General features: G+C 43.7%; 1 protein-coding gene and 2 non-coding genes across 4 annotated transcripts in view; all 3 read left to right on the top strand.

Moving 5' to 3' along the window:
• LOC141103324 (small ribosomal subunit protein uS2) overlaps positions 1-17,633 on the top strand; it is a 33,616-nt gene extending 15,983 nt beyond the window's left edge. Inside the window, exons 3-8 of one of the 2 annotated variants that reach the window (XM_073592805.1) lie at positions 6,993-7,111; positions 9,633-9,878; positions 12,138-12,266; positions 13,298-13,457; positions 13,547-13,606; positions 17,460-17,633. In XM_073592805.1, the coding sequence (XP_073448906.1) occupies positions 6,993-7,111; positions 9,633-9,878; positions 12,138-12,266; positions 13,298-13,457; positions 13,547-13,606; positions 17,460-17,557 (812 nt within the window). In that variant the 3' untranslated portion in view covers positions 17,558-17,633. Of the gene's footprint in view, positions 1-6,992; positions 7,112-9,632; positions 9,879-12,137; positions 12,267-13,297; positions 13,458-13,546; positions 13,607-17,456 lie in introns of both variants that reach the window. The other variant, XM_073592804.1, reaches the window with a different exon arrangement.
• LOC141104036 (small nucleolar RNA SNORA62/SNORA6 family) lies at positions 7,191-7,346 on the top strand. Its single transcript, XR_012235425.1, has one exon. It is a non-coding gene; the product is annotated as a small nucleolar RNA SNORA62/SNORA6 family (small nucleolar RNA).
• Positions 9,933-10,089, top strand: LOC141104041 (small nucleolar RNA SNORA62/SNORA6 family). The gene has a single exon (XR_012235428.1). It is a non-coding gene; the product is annotated as a small nucleolar RNA SNORA62/SNORA6 family (small nucleolar RNA).
• Positions 17,634-22,561: the final 4,928 nt, after the last annotated feature.

The following is a 22,561-nucleotide window of genomic DNA, read 5'->3' as shown; positions in this document are numbered from 1 at the left end:
TCTTCGAGTATGTGCACCTTTCAGACGCTGAAACCGGCTCTCCTCTCTCCTTGCCATCGGTAACCGCATCTAAGTCCAGGTGTTCCGGGCGTTCAGCTTCTCCTCCGCGCTACGCTACTGCATCCAGCACGGGAGCGGGGACTGAGTCCGGCTACACCACTCTCCCTCACCTCAACATCCGGTCACGCCCTGGAACCCCCACAAATTACTGAACTTTAAGGGAAAACCATCCCTATATTTGACTTTTTTTATTTTATTTTTATATTTCACTTCATTATTAATTTATAATTTTCAATTTTAATATACATGTTTACATTTATGCTTGGGATTGATGTTCACCAATGTGTATGTTATACATGTTTTTTAGCACATAATTGTACCAAGCAATTTTTGCACAGGATTATACTAAGGAATTGGGTCTCAAGATCTAAGGAAGCATTTAGTATTAATCACTGATGTAGTACACATTCTTGATCTCAGGTGGATGAGACCATACCTCTCAAAGACTATACACTGTCCCACTGTAACACATCACTAATAATTGATCCAAATATTTAGACAATCATCTTATATTTTAGATTAGAAGATATTGTATGAATCGCATGAGCAGCGCCACATCTACTTCCATTTCCTTTCAGGTTAGTTTCCAGTGTCAGATTGCCCATCGTCCTGCTATAAGTAGCTGATTGCCATTTCTTTTATAAAAAAAAATAAAAATTTCTAATATCTGAGCCATAGTTTGCAGCTGCAATAACTTTCACACAATCAATATACACTTTGATTTTTTTTTTTTTAATTTATTTAACCAAAGACATGTAACAGAAAACATTTTGACCTAAATTTCGAGTTTTTTTCCCATTTCCGTCTTTCAGGACAGCACCATAGAGAGACCTTGGCTCCTCCCCTTCTGAGGAAACACCGCCTTCAACTTAAAGCTTTAAACCTCACCGCTCTCCCCCGGCCCCTCAGTTCTGGTGTTTCCTCCGGTGGGGAGACATCGCAAGGAACCAGGGCCGCACAGCTAGGGAGGCTGAGGCTAATTGCAGGCTGACCAAAGGGGGCGCTCTCTCTCTCTGGCTCTCTCCTGCTCATTTTTTCTAAAGAAAGCTGCAGTCTAAGGGGCTAGGGTGGCTGAGTACCTTTTAGAAGACTGCACATCACGCTCCCCCAGCTTCTCTTAGTGAAGTTGTAAGCTGGGGGGGTCCGTTTTCTTTCTTGCCTAGCAGTGGCATAGGCGGAGGCACAGAAGACCGCCCTGCACTTGCAGCCAGCGTGGGAGCTCTGAGCGCTGGGTCGGAGGACGGGTGACGTCATTTCCGGCGGAGGTCGGTGTTTCCGTCTGACCCGTGACTTCCGGTTCCGGTCGCGGTGTTGAAAACGGACCGCGCGTTCGGCTGGTGCTGCCTCTGACTTGCTGTGGGGACAGTACACAGGGGCTTGGATCACCACTGCACTCTAAGGAGATGTCGGAAGCAGAGGCTTCAAGAACCGCTCCAGGAGAATCCTGCACCAGCCACTCTAAGGTAAGAGGAACCCTGGGGTGGTGTTCCCTTACCGCTTCCTGTAAAGCTCCACAGGTGTAGAACTCCCCCTGGTGGTGAAGGGGGGGAAAGGGTTGTGTCTGGGTCCCTGGTGATGGTTGGTCCCGGGAAGTGCACCCCTGGTGGCCCTCCGTGGTAGTGCTGGTGAAAGTTTGCTGATTGCTCCCTACTTTTAACTTGTCTTCCAGGGCAAAGCTACAGAGAAAAGCAAGTCGCCCCACAGTGCCAAGAAGAAATGCCCCTCATGTAAAATCACAATGGGGGAATCTTGGTCTAAACCCCTTTGCAGGGATTGTATAGAGGGGCTAGTAAGGGAGCAATCTGGAGAACAGTCTTCAGATTTAGCAGCATCCGTGAAAGAACTTTCCAATACGGTGCAGACTTTTAAAACATTATTTGCCAGTCTTCAGTTGCCACAGCCGCAGGTTGTTTCTCCACCAGCACAGCAGAGTGTTCCTCAGTCCTTAATGGATGCTCCCTCGGGAAGTGGAGAGAATCCAGGAGGTGCCAGATTCGAGGTTGAGGAAGAGCCTGATAGCGGGTCCTCAGATCCCCAGGGGGGAATCAGAGGGAGAGGAGGCGGAAGGGGAATCCACAAGATCCTCTCGCTACAAGCTTTCCCTGGAGGAGGTGGAGGAGCTCCTAGGAGCCATTCATACCACCCTAGGAATCCAGGAGGAAAGGAAAAAACTTTCACTCCATGACCAGATGTACAAGGGACTAGGGGAACATAAAAGGAAGGTGTTCCCGGTCCATGAGGTCTTAGTCGACGCCATCAAAAAGGAGTGGCAAGACCCCGAAAGGAAGCCTTTCCTTTCAAAGGCACTTAAGCGTAGGTTCCCCTTTGCAGAAGAGGAGGCGCTGGTATGGAACAAATCGCCTAAGCTAGACGCAGCCTTTTCGCAGGTCTCCAGGCACACTGACTTGGCCTTTGAAGACATGGGGGCACTCCCAGATCCCATGGATAAGAGGATAGATTCCCTCCTGAAAAAATCCTGGGACTCTTCCATAGGGAACCTCAAACCTGCCATGGCGTCCACGGTGGTGGCACGAAACATGGAGTATTGGCTAACGCAAATTAAGGCGCATATAGAGGCGGGCACGCCTAAGGAAACAATCCTTTCGTCTTTTCCCATGCTCCTTAAAGGAATAGCTTACCTGGCAGATGCGTCAGCTGAATCGGTGCGTATGTCTGCAAGATCAGCCGCATTGTCCAATTCGGCAAGAAGAGCCCTATGGCTTAAAACATGGCAGGGAGATACCGCATCCAAGGTTAAACTCTGCGGCATTCCTCTCACGGGGGACTTGCTTTTCGGGCCAGGTCTGGAAGCTGTATTGGATAGAACGGCTGACAGAAAAAAGGCATTTCCTTTTAAAAGAAAACCGGCAGAGACTAAAAGAAAGTCTCGGCCGTGGAAGAAGTTGGACCCCCCAAAATCTGATCAACAGAAAAAGGGGTGGGGACAAAAAGGGAAGGGGCGTGGGGGGGCTATTTTTCGCCCTCCTGAACAGCCCAAAAAGACAAAGTGACAGAATAACGGTGGGAGGAAGACTGGGGGCCTTCCTGCCACAGTGGGAGATGATCACCTCCAACAATTTTATTTTGGAAGTCATAAGAAGAGGGTACAGGTTGGAGTTTGCAGAACCTCCACCATGCAGACTCCTCGTAACCACGCTTCCGAAATGTGCAGAGAGGTCAGCGGCTCTCCTTTCCTCCCTCCAGGAGTTGGAGGAACAGGAGGTGGTAGTTCGAGTGCCAGAAGGAGAGACGGGCAGAGGCTTTTACTCCCACATTTTTGTGGTGCGCAAACCCTCGGGGAAGTTCAGGCTCATCCTGAACCTGAAGCCTCTGAACGTCTCTCTCACCTACAGGAGGTTCCGAATGGACTCTATCTATTCGGTAAAGACAATTCTTCCTCCAAACTGCTTTATGGCATCGATAGACTTGAGGGATGCCTACCTGCACATTCCCATTGCAGATCAGTGTCAAAGGTTCCTCAGGCTGGCAATAAATACCAGAGAAGGGACCTTTCACTGGCAGTTCAGGGCCCTTCCCTTCGGACTATCCTCTTCCCCCCGCATCTTCACCAAAGTCATGGTAGAAGTCTTGGCTTTCCTACGGATCAGGGGCATTTCAGTGATCGCTTATTTAGACGATCTACTACTTTTTGCCCCTTCCGCGGAACAACTGTCGCTGGACCTGCAGTTGACAAGGAACATCTTAGAGGGTCTAGGTTGGCTCTTAAATCTGGAGAAGTCCAATCTGACTCCTTCGCAAAAAGTAATCTTTTTAGGTTACCTGTTGGACTCAACAAAACAAAAGGTCTTCCTGCCTATGGAGAAGATCCAGAAGGTAGACAGGGCAATGTCGTTACTCCAGGGCAGCCAACAAATATCAGTAAGAAAGGCTATGTCAGCCTTGGGGTTACTGACGGCAGCACTTCCAGCAGTCCAGTGGGCAGGGTTACACTTTCGCCCCTTGCAACTATTTATCCTGAGCATTTGGGACCACGGTCAGGAATCTTTGGATTCCCTGATAACTGTACCGGACCAGGTCAAGAGATCCCTATGGTGGTGGCGGAAAGAAGCCAATCTCTCTCAGGGTCTGGAATGGGTTCTGCCGGTGTCCAGATGCGTCACGACCGATGCGAGTGGCATGGGTTGGGGGGCGCATATGGGGGACCGGGTGGCTCAGGGAGGCTGGCGGAAGGAGGACGCAGGAAGATCCTCCAACTGGAGGGAGCTGAAGGCAGTAGCCTTGGCACTCAAAACTTTTCAAAAGGAACTTCAGGGACAGCATGTGAGAGTCCGGTCGGACAACTCCTCAGCTGTAGCCTACATAAACAGGCAGGGGGGTACCAGGAGCAGACCTCTGTGGACCCTGGTAGAAAGCATTCTCAGATGGGCCGAATTAAACGTCCTATCCCTCTCGGCAGTGCATCTGAAAGGAGATCAAAATATGGTGGCGGATTACCTCAGCAGGAAACGGCTGAGGGAAGGCGACTGGGTTCTGAATCAGGGGGTTTTCGAAGCAATATCCCAGAAATGGGGGAGGCCATGCATAGACCTCTTTGCCTCGAGAGAAAACAGGAAGGTGCATCTCTTCTTCTCCCTAAACAGGTGGGATGGAGCTCTAGGGATAGACGCACTGGCTCAGAGTTGGGCTTTCGACAGGTGTTATGCCTTCCCCCCACCTGTACTAATCCCAGCCGTCCTAAGAAAATTCCAACTGGAAAACACAACTCTCATTCTTATTGCGCCACATTGGCCCAGGAGGCCTTGGTTCTCCATCCTGAGAAGTCTGGCAGCGGAACCCCCCTGGCTTTTGCCAGTTCAGGAGAATCTCCTTTCCCAGGGGCCAATCTGTTGTCCCCAGGTGGGGAGATGGAGCCTCGCGGCTTGGCTACTGAGGAAGAACTGTTGAAGAACAGAGGTTTCTCAGATAGCTTGGTAAAGACCCTCCTTAACTGCAGGAAAAAAGAAACCCAGGTCATCTACCAAAAAACATGGAGGCGTTTTAATAGCTGGTGTACAGAAACTTCTTTTGATACTCACAGCTCTATAGCGGTCTTAGAGTTCCTGCAGGCAGGGGCGGACAAGGGGTTAGCCCTTGGCACCCTGAAAGGGCAGGTTTCTGCTTTGAGTGTGTTTCTGGAGAAACAACTAGCCTCCGATCCTTGGGTCATTAGATTTTTTAAAGCATTGAGTAGGCAGAGACCTCTGAAGGTCCCCCCCTTCCCAATGTGGGATCTTTCCTTGGTCCTACAAGCACTTACAGGGGAACCCTTTGAGCCATTGGAGACGTGTACACTAAAATGGATTAGCCTCAAAACGGTGTTTTTGGTGGCAATCACTTCGGCGAGAAGAGTAAGTGAACTCGAGGCCCTCTCCATTAGGGCCCCCTTTTTTCAGGTATTCCCGGACAGGGTAATTTTTAGGGCCGATCCGGCCTTCTTACCGAAAGTAGCCTCGGTTTTTCATAGAGGCCAGGAAATTGTTTTGCCCACCTTTTGTTTGAATCCTGTGAGGGAACAGGAACATAGGTTTCATAAACTAGATGTAAGAAGGTGTGTCCTGCAATACTTGGAGGATACAAAACCATTTAGAAAATCTGATTCCTTTTTTGTGTTATTTTCAGGAACCAGGAAGGGAGGCAAAGCCTCGAGGCGCACTTTAGCTAGGTGGCTAAGGTTAGCTATCAGTCAGGCTTATATATTTAGCGGGTTAGAAGCCGCTAAGGGTATCAGGGCACACTCCACAAGGGCAGTGGCGACCTCTCAGGCCGAGTGGGCTGGTGCGTCTCCGGAGCAGATCTGTAGAGCGGCAACGTGGTCTAGATTCGACACGTTCGTGAAACACTACAGATTGGACCTTCTGTCAGCAAAAGACCAGGCTTTTGGGCGTAAGGTTCTGCAGGCAGTAGTCCCACCCTAAGGTAAGGTGCTCGCTTATCCTCTCTATGGTGCTGTCCTGAAAGACGGAAATGGGAAAATCGGAGTTACTTACCGGTAACGTCCTTTTCCAGGAGTCTTTCAGGACAGCACAGTTACCCACCCTACTGTAGGGATATTCGTGATGGAGTTCATCGCAGAAGAACGTCAGGTAAGATCAAAGTTATTATGACGTGTTCTTGTGTCTCCCCAGCTAACCGGAGGTCCTCTTGAAGAACTGAGGGGCCGGGGGAGAGCGGTGAGGTTTAAAGCTTTAAGTTGAAGGCGGTGTTTCCTCAGAAGGGGAGGAGCCAAGGTCTCTCTATGGTGCTGTCCTGAAAGACTCCTGGAAAAGGACGTTACCGGTAAGTAACTCCGATTTTTTTTTTTGTTTTTTTTTTATAGGAGATTTTGTAAAGCAAAAAGTGGATATTTTTAAAAATTGGCCTCCTTTTTTCATTTATATAATAATTCCAAAGGTGATCAAATGCGACCAATGGAAAGCTCTGTGTGTGGGGAAAATTTCGTTTGGTGTATAGTGTTGCATGACTGCACAATTAGCAGTTAAAAAAAAATGCAGTGCCGCATAGCAAAAAATTACCTGGTGATGAAGGGTATAAAACTTTCCGTAGCTGAATTTGATATTTGACTTTACATATTGCACAAGAATATTGGATGTCATTTATGGACATTGTCAATTGTTTGCAATACATTGCCTTCAAGTTTATTTTAGTTCACACTTGGAGACTTGTTGCTTTGATTGCATTTGCTGATATATAGGTGTAGGGGGTATAGTGAATGATTTGATGCACTAGATTGATTTATGTGCATTTAGCACGGCAAATTCATAAATACTTTCAGTATCCATGCTATATAATGACAGCACTCTTGCTTTAGTTTTACGTTTAAAAAATCTTAATGTGTTCTATTTAATGTTACAAAAATATTGACTTGCCTTGTCAACGTTGTTCTACAGGATGCAGTTGAATTTGTATTAATACTTTTTTAATGTACTTGTTAGGTATTTACATTATAAATCTGAAACGGACATGGGAGAAGCTTCTGCTGGCTGCACGTGCCATCGTAGCAATTGAAAACCCAGCTGATGTTTGTGTGATTTCCTCCAGAAATACTGGCCAGGTACACTTTTACTCACTACTGTGCAGTAGTGATGGTAATACAAAATGTTGATTTCCTAAAAGCCAATAGTGTTTAGTATTCCGCATGCTGTTAAAGCTCTGAGATTAGGCTGAGTTTCAGCCAATGAACTCTAGAGTGTCGGAAGCATGCAACAGTAACATGACAAGATTTTCGCTAACGCCGTCAGAGCTTTCTGCTCAATGATCGGAGTTTGATAGTGATCTATGTCACATTCGTTATGTAATGGACTTGGAAAATGACTTTAATTGTGGAAGCTGTGGCCATAAAAGGCAAGTAAAGGACCAATCACCAGTATTCACTGCAGGCTCTGGAGACAGTCATCTTGGTAGATGCAGGACTGTTTATGTCAAAGCTGTCCCTCTGACTAGTGAGAGGTAACAAAACGACCAGCAAAAGTGTGTATGAAATACGCTGCACTGAATGAAACTAAATTAATCCTATCTGGTGCTTCCAATCATATGCTCTATACACCTACTTTATATCAATTGCAATAATGCATGATTGTACCGCGTGAATAAAATCAACAAATTGTATATCACTTTAATATGAAAATCACAGTAATCTCCAAATGTAAGAATAGAAAATCAAAAACATGAAACGAATACAATTGAGTGTCCCTAAATTACATCTAATGTCCAATATGTGAAGTCATAAATATACACTGCTGCCAAAACAGTTCCGACCGCCAACTTTCCCAGGGGGCACATGCGCACCACCTTAGATATACCTTTTGCATCAAAAGGTCATACAGAGCATGTTCCCTTTAAAGCCAGGACAAGGTTAAATCCAAAGGCACGTTTAGCTCACTTGATGCAGAGATTTCCCAGTATGATGAACAGCAAACAGAGCTCCTAACATTCACCATTATCCATGATAGTTTAGATTTTAGCATGTGAAAAGGAATCGTGGGGGACTTCCAAGATTTGGCAATAGATATTCTTGCTGCTAGGAATATGAAGGCAATGAGTCTCTTCATATGTTTTGATGTCCCCTCCACTGGCCATCCCAGCAGTGCCTGTAGAGGTGATTTAGTCAGATTCACTTGGGTCAATGAATATATGAAATTGTATGTTCGTATCCAGAACCTTCGCACTTGGGCATGTCCACCATGTGTTATCCTCTGTTACATCCTCTAAAGCACTGTGGGGAGACTCCCGGGACAAAGGCTGCTACCCTCACTGGGACCACGTACTACAGCATCAAGACTTTATCGTTTGCCTCTATCAACGAGGTATTGATATATGATCTGGATGCACATTGTGTCATTTTGTTCCATTCTGCAACTTCTAAGCTGATTTCTACATCTTCCTCCCATTTTTGCATATAGAACAGTTTTAGAGGAGTTGTGGATAAAATAATGTAAATCTTTGATATATGGCTAGTGTGTTTGTCGAGGGTCCTGCAGAAATTTTCCATTGAGGTGGATGTGGTTATTTCAGAAGTGTGATTTAGTATCTCTAAGAAATGAGCTATCTGAGAATGACGGTGTCTTTCTGAAATTGGGAGATGGTACTTTTCCTGGAGGACCTGTTTCGACAAAGCACCTCTATGGTCACAGAGATCCGCTATTTGTAGCAGACCCTTATTGGTCCACCATAGCGGTGCACTTTCAAGCCCACTATTAACCCCATCATTACAGGTGATACAAAAGGCATGCTGCTACTAAACGTCTTAGGCATGGTTCACGTCTATGCTTTTTGGTACTTTTTGAAGAAACACACCAGGAATTGGGCTACTTTGTGTCAAACTTTAACACGCCATACTTGCCTGCTCTGTGCAAAAGAAGAAAAACTTGCCTTTAATCATTTTAAAATTCCCTTAACCCACAAGGGCTGTCTTCTTACTGCAGCATACTGTTAAACTTTCTCAGAAAAGCAACATGTCACTACCAGAATTTTTATTTATTAATAAAGCTTAATTACTGTGGAAATACCATTTTCAGCAAGTCAGTGGTAGCCTGTTCAGCTTTAGAGGGAATTGGCTGCACAGTGTTGGATACACAGTTGGAAGTAAATTTGTGAGCTCTTAATCTAAGAATTGTACTTCTGTCAATCCAGCTCTGAGATTAACACCATACTGCCAGGTTTGTAACCATTTTGCTGCAGTTTAGCAGTACAGGTTGGGCACCTTCCTGCCAACAGCCTTGTGATTTGACTAACCAGCAACAGTCGGAGCTCATCCTTCTCCAATGTTTCTCATCGGTACTTGAGCTTGCACCACCCCTGATTAGCCTGAAGTACTGCTGCATCAGCCTTTACAAAAGGCTGATGCAAATTTTGCATTTATATAGAATAAGTTGCTTACTTTAAAATGTAATTTGTGAATTTCTGCTGTTAGGGCAGCCATTTTAAATGTCTAGCTATATTTGTGTAAATCTAAAACCCCTCTTTACTGTGCATATGTATACATATATTGAATATCTATCACTTAAGCATAATGCATAAAACCCATTAAAGCATTAACATGCATAAGGCTTGACCATGTCTTAATTTTATTCCAGAGGGCTGTTCTGAAATTTGCTTCATCCTGTGGGGCCACCCCAATTGCTGGTCGCTTCACACCTGGTACTTTCACCAATCAGATTCAAGCTGCTTTCCGTGAACCACGCCTGTTAGTTGTGACTGACCCACGTGCTGATCATCAACCACTTACTGAGGCATCATATGTCAATATTCCTACTATTGCTCTCTGCAATACAGATTCACCTTTACGTTATGTGGATATTGCCATCCCCTGTAATAACAAGGTGAGAGAACAAATGTCCTTTTAAAATGACAGCACACAAGTGTTTACTTCTGTTTTTGCACACTGTTAGAACTTGGAGCTGAGGTCAATTCTGGCCTATGAACTCTTGAGTGTAGGAAGTGTGCTATATAGACATGGCAGGTTTCACACCAGTAGTAGCATTTCTGCTCCGGTGACTGGAATTTGAAGACAATTGTCATCTTGCCACATTTTAGTTTAATGAATACTGTAAAAGCACTTTGTAGCAAAAGGGAAAATGTTTTCATGATGGAAACTATTGGATGTGTTCTACTGTTTGGGTCCCATAATCAGTACTTACCACTGTACAAGCAATGCAGGGTCACATTTGTGGGAAAGCGAACTTGCCACCTATCTTAAACTGAGAAATATTTCAGCTGCCATGGCTGACTTTTTAAACAAAATGAAGGTGGAGAGGGACAGTGACATGTCTTCCTCGTTATAGTGTATTTTATTTATTTTTTTTATTTATTTCAGGTACTTATATAGCTCCATCAATTTACGCAGCGCTTTACATATACATTGTACATTCACATCAGTCCCTACCCTCAAGGAGCTTACAATCTAAGGTCCCTAACTCACATTCATACATACTAGGTACAATTTAGACAGAATCCAATGAACCTACCAGCATGTCTTTGGAGTGTGGGAGGAAACCAGAGTACCCGGAGGAAACCCACGCAGGCACAGGGAGAACATGCAAACTCCATGCAGGTAGTGTTATGGTTGGGATTCGAACCAGCAACCCTTCTTACTGCTAGGCAAAAGTGCTATCCACTACACCACTGTGCCGCCCAATAAATATATTCAATAAATATATACAAAGGCGTTCTATGAAGATTGGAGGTGCAGGGTTGGTGACCCCCTGTAGTCAGTGTGCAGTTGCTCGCATAGAACCTGAGCAGGACCTAGAAGATTACGACCATTACTGAGGTAGCACCAATTACTACAGTTAATGTGCACTTTCCCAGCTGTCCTTCACATGAGATGATCCAATTTTTTTTTGGGCTAATGTAAGTATGTAGTACAAATCCTGGCATTTGGCTTTAAGCATTGCCACTCAAGCACTGCCTTGTCCCATCACGAAGGACCACCTGGCCCTGTCATGCAGTTTTTAAATTCAGTCTTTACTACTCACAGGAGTTCTGATAGCTGAGTGATAGTGGTGCTTTGGTAAAGGGAGGGGTGCGACCCATATAGGGCAAAGTAACGGGTTCACTGTTCACCCATTTTCCTGCAATACCACTCACTTTTTACTGAACTCGTAGTTCCTGGTAGCTAACTTAGCACTTTTTTCAATGCTCCTCCATTCCTTGAATTCAGGCATTTTCCACTAAATAGAGCAGCAACGAGCAATTGATAGGCTAATGTTCAGGGTGAATTAAAGTGTCCTAAAGGCAAGACTTTTAGTTTTGGACAGAGTGGAAATTGAGTTGAATAGCTGTCAGTTTTTTTTTTTTTTTATCTCTCTGCCCCTGTTGAGATTTAACCCTCATCAGTAAACTGATTTCCTCACTCCTTTTTGTTTTGGCTATGGGACAGGAAGTGAAGGTAAATCTCCCCAATGGGACAAAGGGGGCAAAAATAAACCTCTCAGGTAGGGGTTATAACCTTCCCTTACGCTTATAAAAAATGAAAAGTTTTACCTATAGTTCTACTTTAAAGGCAACTTTGCTTTATCCTGTATTTTGAAGGCACAGGTGTGCTTTTACAGTAGTGAGGGAGGAATTAAAGGGGGACTTGTAAAGCCTAGGTTTTGGGATCCTTGGGAATGGGTTCTAAGAATATTGGGGTACTTGGCAAACATGTCGGCATGAGTAATCCTGCAAGTTTTTAGATCAGGTTCACTTTCATATGGAATTGAAACCCACCCCAAAGATGCTTGCAAGTGCACTGCCCCAGTGTGAAAGCACTTGGGCTTTCACACTGGGGAGGCTTGAGAGGTGCTTTACAGGTGCTATTTTTAGCGCTACAATGCTTGGAAAGTGCTTTCAGTGTGAAATTGATTTAACAGTGCAGCTGTGTGACAAACTAACTGCCACAATTTTTTATTCTACAGTGTCTCTGCTTCTAGAAACCTAGAACAAACCTAGATCTATACTTGGACAAATTTTAAAAAAGTATAAAAATATAGGGCAAACTCTATGGGCCACTTTTTTCTGCCATCATGGTTTTTGTTTAACTGTAGATCTGTAATATAGAACACTTGTATTTCATTTGCTTATTAAATCTGTTTCTTCAGGGTGCCCATTCTGTTGGTCTTATGTGGTGGATGCTTGCTCGTGAAGTTCTGCGCATGAGGGGAACAATTTCCCGTGAACATCCATGGGAAGTCATGCCCGATCTCTACTTTTACCGGGATCCTGAGGAGGTATGGACAGATGCTACGTGTAAAGCTGAAAATGCTCTACACCCAAATCGGTATACTTTTTGCAGCTGCTGGGTTCAACGGTAAAAGGAGTAGAAAATTGGAAGTGTTGCAATGTAGCCAACAGTTGTAGCAATTGTCCTGCCCCAGCATGTTCTGTGTGACATCACTCTTGTTTATGTGCAGGAGACAGTCATCCAGACACTCAGATCGACCTGGTAATATAAGCCGAGCTGCTCGTGCACAGCTCAGTTTACAGTGCTAGAGGATGCGGAGCAGGTAGGGGCATTTTAATGCAGAAGATACCTTGCATATCTCTTCTGCATTAAAAGCCTGTCTGCTTAGTTTTTTATTTTTTCCAGCGAGACTTTAGTTCTGCTTTAAGACCATGCACACTAAACTTTTTTGCTGCTGTTTTTTGGCTTCAGACATTTCTCTGCAGCCAGTAAACACCCCAGCATATTCTGTGTCCATACACACAAGCTGTTATCAGCAATTTTGGTTTTAAGGGGAGTTTTTCAACTGTAAAACCTGGTTCACATTGATGCGATTTGACATGCCAATGGCAGCGTCCGAATACTCAAAAGTAGCTTCTGTACTGCTTGCGATTACATGGTGCAATTTCGATTGACATCAGTGCAGAAACCCACACAGATGTGTCTGAAATCGCCCCTGAAGTCGGGACTGACGTGCGGAATTAAATCGTGCGAGTTCAGCTGAACTTGCACAATTTCATTCTTGCAGTCTGTGAACCTGGGCTCTATCTGATAAAAGCAACTATAAGGTGTTAGCGCTTTTGAGCCCATAAGCTTTTATGGTAGTATTGGTTTTCTAAAAAAATAAACGCTACTGCAAACTCATTCTACAGCTATAGCTTTCTACAGCTAATGCTACTGCCATTTTTATAACGTCCAATGTGCATGAGGCCTAAAAGTTGGCTCAGCTGACTTTTTTTTTTTGGGTTCTGTGCTCATATTTCAGATTAGATTATCCTGTTTCCAAAGGGTCATTTTAATTGCTTACATTTCACTCAGATTGAAAAGGAAGAACAGGCTGCTGCAGAGAAGGCTACCACTAAGGAGGAATACCAGGGTGAATGGTCTGCAAATGTTCCAGAGTTTCCTCAGCCTGAAGTTCCTGATTGGTCAGAAGGAGTACAAGTCCCATCTGTGCCCATTCAGCAATTTCCTGCAGGTATGAAGCTTAGAACTAGGCTCTTCTCTATTAAATTTTGATCTGTGAACTTCATTTTTTTTGTTTTGTTTTGTCCCCCCCCCCCCCAGAGCGTCCTGAAATCCCAGCCACAGCAGCAGCGGCAGCAGCAGCAGCTCCCAAACCTGCAGGTAATGCATTTGCTTAATTAAGTGTTCTTGCATAGCAAGACCACTTACTGTTATCTCACATATATATTATTCTTATAGCCAAATTTACCACCCTAACTCCTCCCACAGCTTTTACACTACATAGACAAGTAATATACCGAAACGTGCGCATTGTTCCCGAATGGTGTGCTATTACTTTGTGGAATGTTTCGCCAAATGGTTCACGAAATATCGTCATTTTTGCGGTGAAATTTGTCCCATAGGAATGAATGGGGAAATGTTCAAAACTAGAGTGGGAGGTGACAAAAGCTGAAAAATCAGGACGTGATTTCTAAACTGCCACCACTCCCTCATTTTCAAGCCCACCTACACAAATCTTATATCAAAACGTTCAGCTATCCCTGCTGCTACTAAACATGTCCACAGCTAAGCCATAGTCCTGATAGTTTTCATATGACCATTTGTTTGCAACTCACACCGTCCATTGACATTCATTGAAACTACACTCTAGCCCCTTCAAATTTGAAGGGCAATATCTAAACTGCGACTGTGCCTTCAATTTTAATATTTCAGAGACATACTATGCATCAAAATCTAGGTCTGGGTCTTGTGATTCTCACAATATAAAGATCTTCGCTGTAGGATTTATAGTTTTTAAAATACGGCCATTTGAATTACTGCACAGTTATTACATCTATCATTAACCTGTGTATTGAGCAGTATTTGTGAAGCATAAACAGGACATGAGCGTTGCTAGGAAACAGTGGTTGTAAACACAAGATGCTGAGACCCCCCAAATGCATGTGGTCATACCTTCATCTGCTAGATGAAGGTATGACAAAAGCTGACCCCCCCATGATCAACCAAAACATTATGACCCCCCCCATGATCAGCCAAAACATTATGACCCCCCCCATGATCAGCCAAATCATTATGACCGCCCCATGATCAGCCAAAACATTATGACCCCGACCCCCCCCATGATCAGCCAAAATATTATGACCCCGCCACGATCAGCCAAAACATTATGACCACGCCATAATCAGCCAAATTATTATGACCGCCCCATGATCAGCCAAAACATTATGTCCGCCCCACGATCAGCCAAACCATTATGACCCCCCCCCCCCCATGATCAGCCAAAACATTATGACCACGCCGTAATCGGCCAAAATATTATGACCCCCCATGATCAGCCAAAACATTATGTCCACCGCACGATCAGCCAAAACATGATCACCTCATGAAAAAAAAAAAAAATTTTACAATCATTTTTGAGAAAAAATCATTTTTGAAAAAAAATCATTTTTGAAAAAAAATCATTTGAAAGAAAAAAATACATATATTTTTGAAAAAAATAGTCTTTTGAAAAAAAAATCATTTTTGAAAAAAAATGTTCAGTTCTTTCAGCTAATGATGGGACTTCAACTTTTTTACTACTATTTATACTTTTTAAAATATTAAGCTTTTTAACACTTTTTACAGTTCCTCCAGCCACGCCAACCACACAATTACTCAAGCCACTCCACCCAGTTACTCGGCCCACTCCAGTTGTAGAGGCAAGAACACTTTTCACAATTTCCCCAGAAATTGTAGCTTTTCTAGTTAGGGTTGTAATAGAAATTGGTGGAAACTTTGTATTCAGTGTGTCATCTTGTGCTAAATTGACAATTTGACTTTTTCCCTCACTAATCATTTACACTAAAATACCATGTGGGAAACTGCATTCTGTGCGTGTTTCCTGCACTACATTCAAATTGCAGTGCCCATTGCATTGCAACCTGCAGCGGGTGTCTGTGCACTTCCAAAAGTTCATGCACTACTTTTGGTGCAGTGTAGCTTCAATCGCACTTCATAAAACTGCATGTGAATCGCACAGGAACACCACGTGATGCTTTACGATTCACATGAGTTCCTTGTGAAAATAATGGGTACTTAACCTGGTTTTAAAGATTAATTTTTTATTTTTTTTGTTAGATGCTATACTTTCTCTGTTCAGTATTGCACAACGCAGTCCCTTATCTTTTGGCTTTCCAAACAGTACACTCCACTCCTAATTATCTGTGTGTGCCCCATAGTCAGCTGTGTGCTGTGGCGGCACATCTGCTGGTGTGCTCCTGAGCTGGGCTGTGTGCATCCATACAGTGTGGCTTGGTCATGCCCCACTCATCACAGGATTTGACTGACTGCAGCAGGAGCCTGAAGATGAATAGACCTGCAGCCAGATACAGTGCTGGATTGCTGCATTAATCACTCACTATACTAAAGCAGCGCATGAAGGTAAAAAAAAACTTAGACTGTAAAACCACTTTAAACCCCAACTTCAGCCAAAAGGTTTGTGGTATAGGTTTGTATAGTCCTCCTGGCATTTAAAATTACACCAGTGCCTGCCACAAATCCAGGGAATAGACAGGTTGCAGAGAAGGGGCTGCTTCTTTGTCAACACTACTGCTGTGCAATCAACTTGACAACTGAATGTTTGTAGTCTTTTTGCTGCAACACAAGTCTAGCTCAGAATTTTTTACAGTGATTGGTGGTGGCTTGTTCACTAAAATATCTGAAGGAGTTAGCTTCCCTGTAGATGTGCAGCAGAGCTCTGTATGCTGCACATCTCAGTCTTCTATTGCAAGCTCAGTAGCTTGCAATAGAAGATGTAGTAGTCTTAGCTTAACAATACATTTACTTTAACGTAACTAGTCACTAGCCTAAAGCTGGCCATAGATGGAGGATTTTCTTTTTTTTGCTCAGCTGGCTGATCAAAAACTGATTCCCCCATACACACATTCAAGGTGGATGGGGAAATCCCCCTGTTCTATTGTATTCTGGTAGGAGGACTCTGCTGCCAGAATACATTGGCAATGCAGCCCATTAATGAAAATATACAGATTCGAGAAAAATGTATCACTAAATAAACTCTTCTCGAACAGGAATGGTTATACTTGAATCAAAATTTTGCTAGTTCCTGCTGAACCGGACAAATTTCAATCCTTGCAAGACCAGCTTAAAACTGTCCTTGAGCTTTTGCTACACTTTGGGCCAAGCTGTCCCTTGCTAACTTGTGAGACTGTTGGATGTGCTGTATAAACTGTTCGTAGCTTAAGCTACATACAGCATACCATGCTGTTCTGGGTTCGAGCTGAGACTTCCTGTCTCATACCCAAACACACTAGAACAGTGGCTCTCAACTCCTGTCCTCAGGACCCACCAACAGGCCAGGTTTGCAAGATAACTTAAATACATCACAGGTGATATAATTTGCTGCTCAGTGATTGCCGTATTCTAGTCTGCATCTCCCCAAGGTAATAAAATCTGACCTGTTGGTGGGTCCTGAGGACAGGACTTGAGAACCACTGCACTAGAGTATCTGATGCTCAGCCAGTTGGAGAAAGCGATGTATTCTAGTAATGAATACAAAGCTTCCTCTGACTGGCTGAGTCGGAGGCGGGCTGTTGCCGCAACCTCAATCACTTTCTCTGATTGGCTGAGAGCAGATCAGATATTCTAGTGCAGTGATGGCAAACCTTGACACCCCAGATGTGTTGGAACTAAATTTCCCATGATCAGCTACACTGCAGAGTGTATGAGCATCATGGGCAGTGTAGTTCCAAAACATCTGGGGTACCAAGATTTGCCATCTCTGCTCTAGAGTGTTCTGTGTATGAGACAGGAAGTCTCGGCTCAATCCCGGAACACAGTGCAGTCAGTATGCAGCTTCGGCTACATTCAGTTTAAATCAAACATTCAGCAGCCTCACATGTTAGTGAGGGACATATGTAGTTTTAAAGTAAAGTGTAGCAAATGCTGGCATTCAGCTTTAAGTCTCTTGGACTAGTGTGATTGTACTAAATTTTTTTTTCCTCCACCCTTTTAGCAGAAGATTGGAGCTCCCAACCAGCTAGCACAGATGACTGGTCTACTGCCCCAACTGCTCAGGCATCAGAATGGGTGGGAACAACCACTGAATGGTCTTAAAAGGGAAAAAAAAAACATTCTGGTGTTACCCATGTTCAAACATCATGGTGGACTTGAAATAAACCTGTTTGAGAAATCTTGTTTTTTTTTTTTCTTCTTCTTAGCAAGTGTGCCTGTGTTTGGATTGGAATGAGCATGTGTGGGGATATATATATATATATATATATATATATATATATATATATATATATATATATATATATATATATATATATATATATATATATATATATATATATATATATATATTTTTTTAAATCAAGTAATCTGTACATTTTGCATAAAGAGTTTCATTTCATATTGCATTCAAGCATTTCACACCAATACTTTGCACAATTAAATATAAAACACTTGATGCCTTACTTATCTTTCAATTTCTTTCACCATAAAAAAGGATTACAAAAGAAAAATCCAGAGACTTTCAATGTACTCTAGCTCATCATTCCATTTTCTTTTGTTTCCCCTTTTTCTCTAGTCGCAATTGCTTCTTTATGTGATATTTTCATTTCCCTTATTTAGCCAGTTCCATTATTTTCAACATTTCCCCTTCTGATGTATACATATCTATCTTTGATGTTGTCTTCTAAATGTATCCATTGTGGGTGGATTTGTAGCTAAACGTTTCTTCGCCAAGATTAAACATCTTATTATTGCCGCTTGTCTTCTCTTATGTCCTCTTCCCCTATATACCCAAGGTTACATATTATGGGATCTAGTTCAAAGGCAACGCCAAAAGTCAATCTTATTGTGCCAATAACCTCCCCCCAATATCTATGTAGTTTTGGACACCTTCACATGTGGATTAGGTCTCCATATTGTGGGCATTTAGCATCCAGCCTCCGTCCAAACAAAACTAATTTGACGTGTATAATATATTATATGAAGCATTAACGAATGCAAGATTCTCTGACGGTGATGGGGATACTATTGGTCCGGCCTCTAGTATGTATTTCCATTGTTCCTCCATTATTTCACCTAAATCTTCCACCCATCGCCTACAAGGAAGTTCTACCTCACCACCTGTCGCTGCCCCACAAATAGCCTGATACACCCCTGATATCGGTCCCCTGGATATATCTGCATCAATGACTTACCAAGAATGCTAACCCCACTCCATTTCAACAGCTTTTCTTCGAATGGTTTCTCCAATGCATGTCTGATTTGTAAGTATAAAAGGATGGATTTGAAATTTTTAATATTCCTCTCTGATCTCTTGAAATGCTTTAAGGCAGGGGTCTCAAACTGGCAGCCCTCCAGCTGTTGCAAAAATACAAGTCCCATGAGGCACTGCAAGGCTGACAGTTACAAGATTGACTCCTACAGGCAGAGGAACGATGGGACTTGTAGTTTCACAACAGCTGGAGGGCTGCCAGTTTGAGACCCCTGCTTTAAGGGTTATACCTCTGTATAGCTGAGCCAGCTGCCCCAAGCCACATCTCTCCCATTCCCTATTTCTCTCTCCTTTCCATTTCCTGTGTTAACCTAAATAGGAGAGAATTTTGTGTAACCTTGATATCCCAACATCTTTAGCTGCCTTTCATGCTTTTTTTTTTTTTTTTTAATACCAGTTCAAAGGTAGGTAGTTTAAGTGTGATACCCAGGAGCATAGTTTCCTTGTTCAAATCCCCTCAAGTGCTGCCAAGAAGTAGCTCCAGGGGTGTGACACAGCCAAAAACACCTTTGTCTCTTGGCAGCTGCAACACCTGTAGTCCTATCCGATATATTGGCTCCCTAAAAATTACGTCTATTTTCCAAGACCACTGATTCGGTATCCAAAGTGGCGCGTTATGCAATATGAGTTGCGGCATCCAAATAATTTTTTATCAGGTTGCATCTTCCTGCCAGTGACAGAGGCAGTTGACACCACACCTTTTTATTTTTAAAGCTCTATTAACGGGATCAAATTATTGCTAATATTTTGTTTTGGATTTATAGTTATTTGTATTCCTAGGTACCCCATCTTCTCCACTATTTCCATCTGTGGAGGTAATGGAACTTCCATAGGGTCCACTGGTAAAAGCCTTGATTTTTTTTTTTTTCTCCCCAATTTATTCTTAAACTTGAGCTCTGTCAAGTTTTCTATTGCTTCCATCGCTGCACTTAGAGGATTGAGTATCCCCTAAAAATAAAAGTACATCAGCATGCAATGCCATTGTCTCTTCTCCTGTTGCTCTCTTAAACCCTTGGATATCCGCCGCCGCTCTAATGGAAATCGCAAATGGTTCCATCGCCAGGGCAAAGAGCAGGAGTGATGATAGGCACCCCTGCCTTGTCCCCCAGGTCAACGAAAGCAATTCTGAGCATTCATTATGTCAGGATTTATTAATTGGATAAAACTTTTATATATAGAGAACCCAGGGCTAAATTTAAATTGCATAATGCAGGGATCTGTAATTAGCGGACCTCCAGCAAAACTAGAAGTCCCATCATGCCTCTGGGTGCCATGCTTGTGGCTGTCAGTCTTGCTATGCCTCATGGGACTTATAGTTCTGCAACAGCTGGAGGCCTGCTAATTGCATATCCCTGCATTATGTAATTTAACTTTAGCCCTGGGTTTGCTATATAAGAGTTTTATCCAATTAATAAATCCTGGACCAATCTGAAAAGCTCCCAAAACCTGCCATAGTGCCACTCCAGGCTATCAAATGCCTTAGTCGCATCTAATGATAGTATAGCTCTTGATCATTTGTTGCTTGTCGGAACTTTTGTAGGTTCAAATATGCCAGCCTAACGTTAATACTAGTTGCCCTATTTGGAATAAACCCTGATTGGTTGGGGTGTACGTATGTAGCTTTTTTTTTTTTTTTTTTTAATCTACTAGCCAGGATCTTGACATCAGTGCCCATCAGGGATATTGGCCTATATGAAGAGGGATTAAGCGCGTCTCTCTCCTCCTTTTGGTAAAACTATGATTTGTGGACTCCAATGCTGCTACCGCCTGTTGAAGTTCCTCCAGAGCTATGGGGGAGTCTAGCATCTTTTCCTCGGTAAATTGTGAAAGCTCAAGCTACTGTAAGAATACCCACATCTCCCCCTCCACTTCTTGGGACTGGGTACTGTGCAGTGTCTTTCATAGTATGTTAACCTCTTCCCATCCACACTATAGCCGAATGACTGCTACAGTGCGGACCTACTTTGCCGAAGGGCGTCGACAGACGTCCTCCCATGCTCGAGCGGCCTGAGGCCCCCCTGTGATCAGCGAGTCTGAGACTCTGCTGATTGGAATAAGGGGTTGATCCTGACCCCCTACGTGATCAGCTGTCAACCAATGACAGCTGATCATGTTATATAAACAGCCGGCAATCGGCTATTTTTTTTTCTCCTCACGCTACCAGGCCCATCACCCCCGGCTGTAAGGGGGACATCAGTCCCGACCGTGGAGAGCCTCTGCAGAGGCTTCTGTGCCACATAACAGTGCTGCCTACCAGTGCCACCTATAAATGTCACCAATCAGTGCCTCATCACCAGTGCTGCCTATCAATGCCGCCTACCAGTGCCCATCAGTGTCGCCTTATCAGCAAATATCAATGAAGGAGAAAAATTACCTGTTTGCAAAATTTTATAACAAACTATGAAATGTGTTTTTTTTTTTTTTTTTTTTTAATTTCTGTCTTTTTGTTTAGCAAAGAATAAGAACCCAAGTGGTGATTAAATACCACTAAAAGAAGTATTTATATTTTTGTTGTTCATTTACCCAATCCGCTAACATCTCTGCCATATTATCTTTCTGCCTCCGTAACTGTTTGCATAGCTTTCTTTTTTATACATCATGGGACACAGAGTCAGGCTAATATTCATTACCTGTTGGGTTATACTTCATCATTAGGTGAATGGACACTGGTAGACCAAAGGTCTACTTCCAAAGGAAGTGATCCCCTATATAACCCCTCCCATACAGGAAGTACTTTAGTTTTTTTTTTTTTACCAGTGTTTGCAAGGTGGATGGCACAGTTTGAGCTCCAGGTCTCTAGTCCCACAAACTGTTCCAAAAATGAATCAATGGATTGACCTATCGGATCCATTTGACACAGGCTTTTATGCTTGGATAAATGGTACCCGAGCCTCGCAAAGAAGACTCAAGATCCTGCAAGGTTTTGCCTGTAATGTGGCCTCCGGGCACTGGACCCTGCAGAGTGGAAATCCTGGACTCTACAGGGCTAAGGCATTTCCTGCAGGGTGCTGTACAGGTCCAAGGGAGTGGACCCTAAACATGAAAGGGTACCCAGTCCTTGAAGGTCCAAGTGACAGGAACCCTCTGTGAAGGGTGAAGATTGGGCCCTTAGTTGCTAAGTGGCTCTGCGCCTGGATGGGTGAGTGAAATGCCTTTATTTTATTATTATGGGGTGTCCCAGTGATTATAACAATCAGTCAAGCTAGCTAAAGGCTGGACTCCTGTGTGCAGTGACCATACGGGAGAGTTCTGGGCTAGCTGTGGGTGTTTGCAAAGTGTACCTTTTTTTTTTTGCTTGTGTCTGGCTGTTTTTCTTACCTGTACGATTTCGCCTTGGTTCGCCATGGCGCATGTGTGTTCGCAAGAGCGCTGCTGGGCTCAGCAGTTTGGCGGCCATGGCGCATGCGGATTTGCCGCACATGCGCCATAGCCTTTATCTGGGCACACGTAGATTTGCGTTGTAAGCGAATACAGTCGCGCCCACTCACCAGGACCACGCACACTTAGAACGTTCCACCGCACACCCAGCTTATTTAAGCTGTGTATGCCAAGCACGTGGTGCTTCCAGAAGGCAGCTGTGGGGCACAGAGCAGGCTCTGAACAGGCACTTGCAGTGCCGGGTTACGTGAGTAAACAGGTGTTGCTTGGCAGGCTAAAGGTGCTTAGGATTGTTGCATAGGGGCATGGTGAGCCCTATTAAAGGGTCTCCCTTTTGAGGTGTTTTAACTACGCCCAAGTACTTTGCGGCATTGAATGTCTTTCAAAAATAGGAGTGGGACTAACACCACCGGGAAGGGCACACCTACGTCATCAGTAGTTCCTGATGAACCTAG

The sequence above is a fragment of the Aquarana catesbeiana genome, linkage group LG07 (genome assembly GCF_042186555.1).
Source record: "Aquarana catesbeiana isolate 2022-GZ linkage group LG07, ASM4218655v1, whole genome shotgun sequence".
In the NCBI taxonomy this organism is placed as follows: domain Eukaryota; kingdom Metazoa; phylum Chordata; class Amphibia; order Anura; family Ranidae; genus Aquarana; species Aquarana catesbeiana.
The sequence above is the reverse complement of the archived record's forward strand: the minus strand, read 5'-3'. Positions and strand labels throughout refer to the sequence as shown.